This window comes from Myripristis murdjan, chromosome 10, assembly GCF_902150065.1.
Source record: "Myripristis murdjan chromosome 10, fMyrMur1.1, whole genome shotgun sequence".
In the NCBI taxonomy this organism is placed as follows: domain Eukaryota; kingdom Metazoa; phylum Chordata; class Actinopteri; order Holocentriformes; family Holocentridae; genus Myripristis; species Myripristis murdjan.
In genome coordinates this window covers 25,651,176-25,664,854 of record NC_043989.1, presented here as the reverse complement: position 1 = coordinate 25,664,854, position 13,679 = coordinate 25,651,176, and the positions used below count along the sequence as shown (strand labels likewise).

Here is a 13,679-nt window from a genome sequence, read left to right as displayed (position 1 = left end):
CACTTAGCGTGATTAGTGATTAGCACACAAAATGTTATGCCACTTACTTAAAAGCTCACAACAAACCATTTCTTCCAAACTGACACATTTTCACAGATCTTTTATTTAACAGTGTAAAAGTAGAACAGGCCAAGTTAAATCAGTGGAAAAAACATGTATTTATCTAGCATTTACAGTGTAGCTGAATGATATTACCCATGCCTGTTTGGCTCCACCGGATTCATTCTCGAACAACCAGTGAAATGGCATGCCATGACGGATCAAATGGGGACTGCTGTTAATTGCTTTGTTCAACCAGCAGCTTTCAGAGGCTTTAGAGTTGTAGTTTGAATTGCAACACCGGTCTGGGTACAGAACTGCTGCTGACTTGATTTTCTGCAAATGAGACTCTTGTACTGTATTCCAATATGAGGCAATGCCACAGTCCAGAGAAAACTTTCTCCACCCATTCAGGAAAAAAACAAACAAATCTGCTGCAGAAACAGTGTATGACGCAAGCATTTTTCTTTAGCAGGCAATTTGTTTTTGACATTTATTAACTATCCAAGTCATTTTCCCAAGACTTGAGCAGCATGGGATAACAGGCAAAATTTGAGACGTGACGCAAAACAGTCCTGTTGTGACACACTATAAAACACCTCTATATACATTAGAAAAACAACAACTAGCCTATTTCATGGAATGATTTATCAACCATACAAGTCAATATGTATGATTGAATAATGTGGACAGTTTTAAAATATGAGCAAAGGGGCTGGATTTTTGAGCAAATGACATACAAAAATAGTTATGATTAAAACAGAGAGGACAAGAGGGCACCTCAAAGATGCTGTCTGTGTTTTTAAAAAGCACTGAAGAGAAAAGGTGATCTTTCTTCAGTCAAACGCCAATGAGCAGCAACGTAACAAATGTTCATATCCGTTTGGGGAAGCGGGACCAGACTGGTGGACGTTCTCAGCCTTGCCCACAATGCTGCATCTGAACAATGGACAGGAGTCAAACTGAGGCAGAGACACTGATACACTGAGAATGGCCATCCTTATTTCCTTTCCATTGTGTTTCCATCTCTTCCCTCTGAATCTACACTGAAATGGCAGCGCCTTATTTTCACAAATCCAGGACAGTGAGGTAACTCTGAGGAAGGTTTGAGAAGGACAGAGAGGAAAGGATGCAAGGATGCAGTTCAGGTCCAGACCTGGAGGACTGGCTAGTCCGTCCAGGAGCTCATCCTGGGTGACCGTTGCCTCCTGTGGCCTCTTGGTGTCACAGGCCCTGCCCTCTCCTTAGCTGGGAGGGTAGTAGCCCTGGCTGTAGTTCCAGGTGTTTTGGTAGCCATAGCTGCCGTACTGTGGTTGCTGGAAGAGAAGTGAAAGAAATGATGCTGAGAAACAGGAAATAATTGGACAGAACAGCTTGAACTGCACTTTGCCACAGTTACTGGACAACCAGTGTGGAGAGACAGAAACGACATGGCACAGAGAGGGGATGACATGGGCTTGGGCCAAACTAAAGCTGGGTTGCTGCAACAAAAACTTAGCCCTAAACTCACATTGAAATGAAAAATTACCTGTTCAATGTGTTAATTTACTAAATTTCCATTTAAAAAAAAAAAAAAAAAACTCCATTAAAAAATCCCATTACTTCTGCATCCTGGAAAACAGTGGTAATATCCTGCTGGGCCAGTACACCACAAAAAAAGTCCTTATCTAACAACCTGTTTCAACAGGAATTATTAAAAGTAAAGACCATTACACTGTTTTTACTTTTAAGCATCTGCATAGGTCAATGCAAGTGCTTGACCTATGGACGCTGCTGGTTTACATTCTAGGCTACAAACACACACAAACGATCAGTGAGTGCAGTGTGAGGTATGTATTTTTCCCAGTGAGGGGAAATAAAGGCAGTGTGATGCTGAGCCAAACCCTTTGTTGATTCACAGTTTTCCAAACTAGCCTGTTCAAAGCAATGTCTCCTGTATTTTCTGAAATGTCTGATGGCACAGTTGGCAAAGTGTGTGATGGTTTCTGTCTTGTACCTGGTACCAGCTGCTGTATCCCCCGTAGCCGGCCTGGGTGCTCATGTCGCTGCCCATCACAGGAGGAGGGGGTGTGGTTATGGGGACATGTGGCATGTTGGGCGGGACTTGCGGTGGCATGGCGACGGCTGAGCCATCGTCATCTTTGCTGAGCTTCTCTGGGTCTTCGTTGTCCCTGTCAATCAAGCAGCCAGTTACCAGCATGCCAATAATTTGACCAGTATTTGCCCTTGTCCCACATGTCGGAGCCTCAGAATCAGAAATACTTTATTGATCCTGGAGGGGAACTTGGGTCAGATGGCTCAATTCTCAAGAGAAAAATTAAATTAAAAGTATGTGCATTATGTATAAAGTTGTTAAAAAGTATGTGCATTAATCCTACAAAATACTACAACAATAAATACAGAAATAACAATTCGAGCAAATGTAAGAAAAAAAAAAAAAAAGTATACCTATATACACCATATATACATAGGGATATTGCACAGGGACTGGCCCAATGCCTGACAGGGCAGGTGTAGCCCATAAAAGAATATTTACATCCTTAACTTTTGCAGAGGGAAATTCTGAAACACTGCCCATGGAGTCTTATGTTCTTTATGTTAAAAATAATCATAAAATCCATTGAATTATGTGAGTGAAAACCATGTTGTTTAAGATAAAATTGAGTATTGTCTGAAAAGTTTCTCCGGAACATGAACAATTTAAATCGATTCAGTCATGAACCTAGATTTCCTGTCTCACCCGTTCTCTGCTCCTCTCTTTTTTCCGCCCAGTTCCTTGAGCAGTTTCTGGTGCTCCTCGTAGATGGACAGCACACTGGAGGAGAAACACAGGCAGTGTTGACCAGCCACTCAGGTCAAAATTCCTCAAAAGGGTTCAGTGACTTGTTTTGATACCAGTGTTGATTTACGTGACTAGATTTTGAAAAAGTTTAGCTTGCGCCCTGACCTCTGGATGGAGTTCCCATAGTCCTCAGCGTACTGCAGGCCCCTCTGGGAGAAGAGGATCTTGGTGCGTGGGGAGAGTGGTGCTGCCAGAGCTCGTGTCACACACTCCTGCACTGCCTCTGCTGACGGCCGGGGATCCCCTGCCGCTTCCAGCTCCAGCAGATTCATGTGCACTTTTCCGTTGTCCTAAGGGATGGAGCGGTGGGGAGGGTCAGTCAGAGGGTTTCACAAGAAATGTTTACATGTGGTCAAATTCTACCAGCGTTAATGTCATGAAGGAACGACATTTTGATGGCGTTTTGCTTCAGAAACTACATATTTCTAGTTGAAACAGGATGTTGAGAGGGGACATAACGCAGAGAGGAACTCAAACAGGAGGCAGCTGGATCATAGCAAAGGCAGTGAAACTTGCATGCTCAGTTTAGTTGGTGAAGCAATCCACCGTCAAATTCTTTGTACAGAAACTTCTTCATCTTGAGTTGCTACTGTCACTTTGAAAATTGTGAAGCTGCAGGTTTTATACAGTGGAAAGGCAGGAGGAGGGAATGTTCAAAAATATATATGGTTCAGTTATTGGTTAAATTTTTTATATTCAAGTACTGGTACGGGATTAAGTAACCATTAAATACTTCATTTAAATGAGCATATTAAAGACATAAAACATTATTTTTAATTTTTTTTTTTTAAGATACAGAGAAGTTAAAAAGATTTTTAAAAACTAAATTTTCATTTCATTATGATTATACCTGTAAAAGCTAATACTGTGATGTATGATGATGCAAGATTAATTGAGCAGTATGTTTTGTGTAGACTACAGCCTGACTGATGCTGGATTTTTGGAGCTGATACTGGTGTACCGATTTAAACGTCTGCGAGACACACACACACACACACACACACACACACACACATATATACATATAGATATAGATATATATAGATATATAGTGGTGGATATTTTTTTACACAAAAAACCTGTGCTTAAGTATTCAATCAGTGCAATGCAATCAAATCATTCTAATAGATATGTACAGGATTTTTGATATTTTACAGATGCACAAAACACTTGTTAACCTCTTAACCTCTCATTGGAAACTATGGAGTCAGCTGGGCAAACTATTTAATGATGAGCCTGGTTGTTACAGCTCTGTACTGTGCTGTTTTCTGGGCAACATATACACCGATATAAACACATATGTGATGAATCAGTATCGACTGATAGTATCAGGCGGCTGATATCTCTGCTGGGGTTTCACTAGGGGGGTGTCTCACCGGACTGATTTCCAGAGCTTCCTGTAAAACTCCGCGGGCCTTGCCGGGGTTCTTGCCCAGCTTCAGCAGCAGACGTGCTAGCTTGATGGAGTAGAAGGCGTGAAGTGACGGCTTCTCCTTGGACTCGGCCACCGCCTGCCGCAGCAGAGCCTCCGACTCATCCAGCCGACCCGCTCGTCTCTCCAGCCCGGCCCTGCGGAGTCGGACCACGGCCAGCCCGGGCAGTCTTTTCTCCAGGGCCTCCAGCACACGCCGGGCCTCGGCCAGGTCACCTGATGCAGAGCGCAGGGGAAAGTCTGAGACTGTTGTAGCTTCACAACCCAGGAAACTAAAATTCCTCCTTTGACTCTAACATTACAGGACTAGCAAACTCAGTTTGAATGTATTATCTGCTATGTGGTGAACCCTTCAACCAAAATGCCTGAGAATTTCTACAAAAGCCTCCATGTATTAATATAGGAGGGCCCACTGGGAATCTGATGTCTAACCTTGGCACTGAGGCTGCAGTTCAGGGGTGCTACTGTGTTTGAAATATGTGCTAAATGCCTGGAGGTTTCAGAGAATAAAAAAATAAGACCATCTGAATGCTAATAATGGAATAATAAACCTTAATGCAATAACTAAAACATGCTCAACATAATGTATTAGCTCTGTTTAGACACGCACGTGGGTGTATAAAACCCTACTGGTCCCATTCACATCTTTTGGTGGAACAACAAAATTGATTACATTTGTTATATTTCATTTTCCTTACGCTCTAACTCTGACTATGATTGTCCCTGATGATGAAATTAGAAGAGGGATTATAGATCTGCCCAGGTCAATCTGTCCGCCAATCCATCACATACAAGATCTTGGATACTGTTTGATGGATTTAAAAAAAAAAAATTAAGAGAATTATGTGTCTTGTTATGTTTTCTTATTTATTTACATCTTCATTAATGTAAATTTATGATCTTGGCCAATGTTTATATCACTAAATTGGGTTTTACTTCACACATATTTACTTTTGAAATGTATCATCTTTATACCGTTCTTGGGCCATAAAACAGCAGTAAGTGGAAACCTGGAAACCTTGTCAAGTTTCATGCCCACATCCATCAGACTCATGAATGGCTGATGTGTTTATCTATCTGTTCATTTAATGCCATTGTTTTATAACTTTTTTTTTTTTTTTTTTTTTACACTTTTAATGTCTATTTATTGTTGGTGGTATGTTCTTGTTGTGTTGACTTTTTGGGTATGTTTACAAACTGATGCTTTCCACAAATGAAGTTTCTAACAGATAAATAAAGTTCATTGAAATGAACTGAACTGAACTGAAATGACTTGAGAAATCCCCCAACACACGCAGTCCTCACATCTACTGAAACACTTAGGACAGTTTCTGGAAATACACCACTCAAGTGACCACTTGAGTGAGTACAAAGACCTCAAGTGCAGGTGTTGGGACAAAGCCAATAGCTGCTGCTCCACAGGGCTGCTCAAGGCCAGACTGATGCACATTTAAAGAGTGGACACTCTCTAGCAGAAAAGCTCTGCCACCTTGACAGCTGATGGAAAATCAACAGGTGTCAATGGCACGGCCCTCCTCTCTGTGACATCACTGATTGGGTGTGGCCGGAGGTGCAACATGCCTGAAAGTTTCAACCTTTGGAGCACAACGTTTCTGCCATATATAATTTAGAGTGTTTTTTTTGTGCTGCACTTCTGTATGATCACCCTGCTGGCTTGACTAGCTTATCTGACGATGTTGCAGGAGCACTTCCAAAAATGAATCAGTGGTTGTGTTAGCTGCCGCAGTGAGACGTGACTTAGCTAGTTAATGACCAGAAGTGCCTGACCGGAAGAAGAAAAAGAAGAAGCAGAAGAAGAAGAAAAAAAATAACCTAAAGCAGCTGCATCTGCACTTCTGTTATAAATAACGTGAATACTCTTACAATCCTGAGTTATTGGTTGTTTTTCATGAGGCCCAGTAGTGACAAAAGGACTGGGTTTAATTCTGATTGGCTTGTTTCTCTGTCTACATCATTTCCCACAGAGAACCTTGTAAAGCAGCAGGGAGCATCACGACCATTAAATAACATCACAAACTGCAACATGCATGTTCTGAAACAGAGATGTTTAAAGTTGTCTTCATTCATATTTGCATCAAATTGAAAGCTCTTCTTGTGTCTTACCGTGCCTCTCCTCAAAGGTGGCCCACTGCATGTGGATGGTGTGTTTGTGTGTCAGGTGGATCTCGCACGCTCGCTTGTACACAGCCCGCGCCTCCTCCAGACTCTGTGGCTCCAGGTATTGCACATACTGAGCAGCACAGCACAAAAACACACGGTACTTAGAAATAATTTGTGCATATCAAACACACAACCTCAAACAGCCTTCACACAAATACACATGAAATATCAGACGACAGCGCAGTCCTGAGTGGCACCGTCCTGTAAATCTGGGATCCACACTCTCGGTCCTTACCCTGGTCCAGAACTCCTCATACAGGGCGCAGGCGATCAGACAGCGCTCAAACAGGATGCGAACTCTGTGGTCGTCACGGGCAACCGCCTCACCCTCTGTTGCTTCCTGTGGCTGGGTCGTGACCTCTGACCCCTCTTGGGCTTCCTGGTTTGGATCTAGAAGCAGACAACACTGTCATCGCACATACACCAAAAGAGCTACAGGACACATTGTAAGCTTTGACAATATTTTCCCTCACTGACCTGGGCTGGGATCCTCGCTGTCCTTGGAGAGCTGAGCTATCTCCCAGTCCAGGTAGGAGTGCCAGGCCCGCAGCTGGATGCGGTCCAGCGGCTTGACATGGAAATATGGTCGCTTAATCTACAGGATGGAGATAATAAGCTCATGTCAATACCTCCGCAGGTGCAGGTGGACAGATGAAGAAGTACAGACTTTGTCTCATATATGCAACAACAAAATGGTGAAATTACTTGTCTGTCTCTGCAAAACTAGGCACAGCTATGTAACTAGTAAACAAACTGGTTGCCAATAGCAACTGTCAATTGTTGATGACATGGGAGAATTGAAAACATTTAATTATTCACTTGCAGTTAATTCAAATATTTTATGGAAATGCAATTTCTGTGTGTGTGTGTGTGTGTGTGTGTGTATAAAATACACCGAAGATCAATGGGAAAGAGACTGGTGAGTTAAGTGTGTTTTGATCAAGGCTTGTTAAAAATTATAAGAATGTAAAAAAGAAAAACATAAACTGACACAAAATTCTAAGACAGGACAGAGGTAATGCTTTGGAGTTAAAACTTACTGTCACTTAATATGATTAAGCACAATGCTTTTGCCAAATATTGGCCCTAAGTACAGGCATTTCTGAGTGATAATAGCTAAAAAGGACACTCAAACTATAAGAGACATTACTAAAGTTAATCATTTTTAACCACAATGCACAAAGGCAGGAAAATTAAGTACTCTGGGTTCTGGAAAATTCCAGTTTCTGAAAAGCTCTGGTTTTGAACTTGGGACAGAAAAAACAGTGTGAATGAGAAGCAGAGAGAAAATGCACAGGAGCCAAACAGAATGCACATGGGGCCAGAAAAGAGAGAGACAGAAACACGGCTGGGCAGAGAGCGGCAGACAGAGAAAACACGACTCACGCTGTCTTCGAAGTGCCACCTCTTGCGAACCTCTCCTTCGTTCTGCTGGTAGACTTTGTCTCTCCGGACCAGAACCTGCTCCCTGATCTTCTGCATCAGCTCCTCCTGAACATGCACATGGGAGTTGGAAATAGCCATGAAACCGTTCCTTCATTGTGCCATTAAACTTCGTCATGGCTTACAGCACTAGAAAAAATCAATTTCAACAACTCATGTCTGCTGCAGTATTTAAGTAATGTAACTGTATTATGGGGACGGGCAATTTAATGAATATATCAGGGGTGGAAATTCCCTCGACAGTTTTTTGCTGTAAATTACCTTAACATTCGGCCATTTAAAATGTAGCCTCAAGCAAGACACGGTGAGAAAAAAATTATGCTGATACTGCCTCCTACTGGATATCCACAGTCACCTCATAATTGTTCAGGAGGTTTTTTTTTTTAATTCAGCAGTGAGGTATAATAATTCAAATGGAAATATAACCCCTTCCTTGCAGACTTAAAAGTGGGTTTCACCATGAAATATTTCTGAATTGGGTTTTGTGCATGGATTAAGAGAATGAACTAATGCTGTGAATCAATATTTATTAATTCCTGATGCATTTTTATTTATTATTATTATTATTGTTCTTGAATTTTCCCTAAAATGCCACTTAAATCATACAAATCTAAATCGACACCTTAAAGTGAATATAGCATTGGCAGTGCACTTTTAACATTTAAATTATCCCTGAAATGCTATATTATGGGAAGAAGAAAAATAAAGCCTCAACTGTCCCAACTCTAGAAATTTGGGAGTCAGGGACAGTCCGATAACACATCTTAATTTTGTCTCAATTACATGAAATTAAGAGTTTATTAAGGACTATAGTGTGTTTTCAGGTAGAAACTATGGATATTTTAAGGGTTTCTGTTTTGAAGTGTTGAAATGTTTCATCTTTGCACTTGTACAGTGTGTTTCGAGATTCTTCTCAAATTATGGTGGTACTTTTTGTTAACTGTCATTGAATTTCAAAAACCGTCCCTGAGATGAAGCGTGAAGAAGTGAGAAGTTACTAACTGTGTCAGTGCCCTCAGGGGTGGCAGGCTCCTCCTCCCCCGGCGGCCTCTCCTCCTCCTCCTCTTGGGCCTGTTCAGCTCGCTCGGCCTTTTGGCTCTGACGGCACAGAGCTCGAAGCTCCTCATATTCTTCAGGGGACAGCAGCTCCTTGGGCGTGTGGCTGTTCAGATGGGTCTTAAACCTGATGGAGGCAAGGGCAACATTTTAGTTTGGAGTGGGAAGACGAGAAGACTACTGTAGGAACAGGAAACACCATAGGGAAAGTTCTGATGGGATTTGAAAAAAATTATGCAAGTAATGATAAATCACTTAAGATACATTTTTACACCTTTGAGACCTCCTGAAATTTAGATTGAAAACCAGCGTCCAATTATAAACGCTGTGTGTGTGTGTGTGTGTGTATCTGGTCTCACTTGTCGTAGTGGGTGTTGTAGAGCTGGGTGGGAACCATGAGGACCCGGTCCAGGACGGCCGTGGCTGCTCTCATGTCGCCCTGCTCCTTCTCCCACTCCACGTACAGATCCCACAGCCGGTCTGAGTGGAAGTCCAGCCCTGCAGCTGCCACCGCGTCTTCAAACACACTAACAGTGACAGATGGAAACAAAGAAGTCAGAAAATGTCTGCAGCCCAACTCCACATGCTCGAGTGTTGCAGGCTATAAGCTGCCATAAGTTACGTGACTTCTCCACATGAGCATTTGCCTCCTGTCTGTCAAACTTTAGCCATGACTCTTATGCAATTTTTTTTTTGCAACAGTGCCACAGGACTGTGTGTAGTTAAGTGCTTTGGCATGGGTTTCTCCTGTAAGCAACTAGTAACTTTTAGTAAGTTTAAAGGAACAGTTCACCCAGAAATGAAAACACAGGTGTCATTTGTTTACCAGCTAGCTCCACTCCTTGTCAATCCTCTCCAAAACACCTGAAGTGAACAGGAAGTGGCTCTCTAGAGTAAACAAAAAGGTAAAATGATGATACTTCTGTCCTTTATTTATTTTACTGACCCCTATAAGAAGATGTTTTTTGACATGGCAATTTAAAAAAAAAAAAAAAAAAAGTCACAAGACACATCAACAAAGCGGTTACATCACAGATTAAGTTGCAACCTTTGGACAAGTTTAAATAATGGATCATTTTTGGGTGAACTATTCCTTTAAAGCATTGGCATGGATGATGGAGGATGAAGCTATTACAAACTGTAAATGACTTTTGTTTACTGATTTATGATTGTGCCAATGTTTTCCTCTACCTATTTTTAGCTTTCTTGTTTCTACATTTCTATTGTTTTTCTGTCTATAATAATACTGTCTGAACCAGATCTGAGTAGTGTGATGTTGATGAAATTCATGCCAACAACTAAATTCTGTTATGTTGTGTGTGTGTGAGTGTGTGTGTGTGTGTGTGTGTGTGTGTGTGTGTGTGTGTGTGTGTGTGTGTGTGTGTGTGTAAGAACCTGCGAATGCGCCTGGGTGATTCAGGCAGGTTCATGTCCAACGTTCCCAGCAGCAGGTTGATGTAATGGATCCACAGATCAACACTCAGAGGGATGGACTGGAGACCCTGCACACACACCTGCAACACCCCAACACACACACACACACACACACACACACACACACACACACACACACACAGTGTGTCAAACTAAAAGTTGAAAAAAAAAAAAGAAGACGAAACACGGAGTTCCAGCCATCAACTCTGACCAGCTGGGTCAGGTGTAAAGCCATTGCAAAATACTTACTGTGTAAATACATCTGTGTCGGCATAAAATTCAGTAGAATATCCTTTACTTCATTATTCATTAGAAAGATTCATTGAACATTTGCATCCATTCACAGTGCTGTGTTAACACTGTTTAAAAAACAGGAATGAACACTGAATGAATACTGAAACTTATTATTCACATTTTTCAGTGTTTTGTTGACTACAATAAATAGCCGCCAGTTAAACCGATTTTAATGGTCTAAGTCAAAAAAAAAAAAAAAAAAAAAAAAGCTACACACAGGATTTAAATCATAACAATATGTTTTTCTCAAGAAGACACAGTGAACACAGTGACTGCTGCCTCACCTCCTCTGCCTTTCCATTGTAGCCTGCGCGCCTCTCCAAGTCAGCAAATTTCTTCCAATAGCCATAGCACAGTGGGTAGCGCACCAGGAAGGCAACCAGCGCTCTGCGGGACGCTGTGATGTGACTCTGTGGAGAGAGGAGAGAAAACATATTTCATGATGCTGGCCTATTGTCAGGAGGGGCTACAAGCATCCTGAGTCAAAACACACAAACACACAAACACACACACACACACACACACACACACCTCTTGTTCACAATACTGCAGCAGATCAGTCCAGCTGGTGAAGTCCTGTGGGTTGTCGTGAGCGGCCTTCCACAAACGCTCAAAATCCACGGGCAGCTCCCCCTCCTCGTCCTCTGCTGCGGGGGGCACGGAGAAGGAGGCAGGGTTGGGAACCACTGAGGCTTCGGGGACCTCAGGGACCTCAGGGACCTCAGGAGCCTCGGGGGCCTCAGGGACCTCAGGGGGTATGGAGCCACCGCCGTTCTCTGACATCTCACTGGTCTCTGTTGGAGGTGGCGCAGGGTCCTCGATGATCTCCATGGCTACAAATGGACAGAGATCAAAGTAAAATGTACCAAATAAGCTGGATTAACATGGGCTCCACTGAATTCTACACCTGAAACAAGACTTATGTGTGTAAAAGCAGTTTTATAAACTGGAACAAAATGTTAACTGGAGCATGTGATATTTTTTAAAAAATCTAATAAAAATCATTTCAGTCTGTGATGCCTCCAAATGTACCTGATATACCAATACTGAGAGAGTACTAGGGGTGAGGAAAAGATAATTCACTTACAAACAGGTCAACAGATGGCTGTTTGACCTGTTCAAACAAACATTTCCTTCCAGGTCTCTGGTGTGGCACTGTGGGACTCTTATTATTACAGGAATTAAACACTAAAAGAAAACAGCGCCTGGCTGACTGACAGATTCATGCAGCATTACCACACTTTGAATCAAAACTCTGACAGAAATTGAAAGAACTGGCTGTCATAATTTAGAAGGTAAAGATGAGTTAGACACGAGCACTGCTGTATAAAAAGTCAAGTGCTGTGGACATACAAAAATTATGTGAGCCCAGAAATGAAATACATATTGAATCTAGGGATGGGTAAAAAATGATTTAATTAAGTATTGCAATTCTTTTTCATTTTCATTTTTTTTTTTTTTAAAGCTAAGGAATTTGTTGGTATCAAGAATGTCATGCTAGGATGCTGGCAAAGGGGCAATATACTGCTCCAAAGTCTGTTTGAATTCTGGCGAGGGAAAAACTGGCAGGACATTTACAAAGGGGTCCCTTGACCTCTGACCTCAAGATATCTGAATGAAAACGTATTCATATGTGACGATGTTAGCCCCCATAGAAGGTCCATTTTTGAAACTTCACATCACTGCATAAAATGATTTATAGTGACCTCTAGGATAATCACAGCCTCATGAAACTTTACATCCACAAACTAGAGGATAATTTTTTAAAAAACTGAATGAATCACTGAATCACAACGCTCGCACAATCACCATACACACTGAATCTGCACCAAGGCATCGTGAGTGTCGAACCAGTAGATAAACACATAGAGCTAGCCCTGATTGAGTTGGCAAGTGTTGTCATGTAACTCAGAGCAAAGCCATGCATCACACTACAGTGCATACTAACAATTAAGTTTTATATGATGCTAAAACGGCTGGTGTAGTGTTTCTATTGTTTATTTTCAGCACTGTGGACTGCCACAATTCAAACACACGAGCAAAGTGTCCAAGTAGGAAGCTAAAGTCACTCAACTGTCACGGTGCATGTCGTGCCCTGTGTGTGCGTGCGTGCGTGTGTCCGTGCGTGTATGTATGTGTGTTTGAAGTAGCTTAGCTTTAGCCTAGCCTACCATTTCAGTCATACGCGGCTCTGCTCAGCCAGCGAGCCCCGAAAGCCGGTTGTAAATGTAAAAAACAGCCGAACTGTGAGACAACAAATAAACACCGCAGTGAAATTTCATTAACGTGACTGTAACAACCTGAAGAGTCCTCGAGCTCCCCGTTGCCACTCATTTCTTCACAGCCTTCCGCCGCCATCACCAAACTCGTTCTGTGACGTCAACTCTGCGCGACGACAGACAAACCCAGTGGCGCGGACTGCTATGCAAACACCAGCCAAAAAACAAACAAACAAAAAACAAATAAGGAGATGACCTCAGCGGAGTCAACAACAACAAAAAGTTCTGAAAATTAGGGGAAAAAAAAGAAAACATACAAAAATGCCCCGAAAATGGTACAAAAGAGAACATTATTCGAAAAATCTTTTTTCTTGTAACCTTTTACTAATTTCTTGCCAGTTTTTAGGTCATTTCTTGCTACAGTGAGTTGCCTATTATTTTCTCCATGTTTTTGAAACTAATCAAGCCAATTGTGAAAGGCGTCTGAACGCAGCAGCACAAGAAATCTGCATTTTCTATGACAGCACTGTTAGTACAAATCATTTAAAATATACACTACTCACAAAAAGTTAGGGATATTTGGCTTTTGGGTGAAATTTATGGAAATTGTAAAAAGTTCACGCTACAGTGATATTATATCATGAAAGTAGGGCATTTAAGTAGAAGCATACACTGGTGATTTCCTCATCTCAAACAATTTCTTGAAACAAAAGCCAACAACAGTGGTGGATATACCACA

General features: G+C 41.9%; 1 protein-coding gene across 1 annotated transcript; it reads right to left on the bottom strand.

The window, feature by feature from the left end:
* Nucleotides 1-83: 83 nt before the first annotated feature.
* Nucleotides 84-13,148, bottom strand: LOC115366393 (pre-mRNA-processing factor 39). Its single transcript, XM_030061813.1, has 15 exons — nt 13,022-13,148; nt 11,253-11,554; nt 11,006-11,131; nt 10,389-10,507; nt 9,353-9,520; nt 8,940-9,120; nt 7,881-7,985; nt 6,972-7,089; nt 6,730-6,884; nt 6,438-6,564; nt 4,258-4,529; nt 2,987-3,171; nt 2,780-2,854; nt 2,036-2,210; nt 84-1,355 (listed from the first exon to the last, which is right to left on the bottom strand). The coding sequence occupies exons 1-15, from the start codon at nt 13,077-13,079 to the stop codon at nt 1,284-1,286; spliced, it is 2,238 nt and encodes a 745-aa protein (XP_029917673.1). The 5' UTR covers nt 13,080-13,148; the 3' UTR covers nt 84-1,283.
* Nucleotides 13,149-13,679: the final 531 nt, after the last annotated feature.

Coding starts and splice junctions, on each gene's coding strand:
- LOC115366393 (XM_030061813.1), bottom strand. CDS start 13,079: ATGGCGGCGGAAGGCTGTGAAGAAATGAGTGGCAACGGGGAGCTCGAG. Junction 4,530..6,437: donor CACCTTTGAGGAGAGGCACG/GTAAGACACAAG, acceptor GCTCTGCATCAG/GTGACCTGGCCGAGGCCCGG. Junction 1,356..2,035: donor GATACAGCAGCTGGTACCAG/GTACAAGACAGA, acceptor CTTCTCTTCCAG/CAACCACAGTACGGCAGCTA.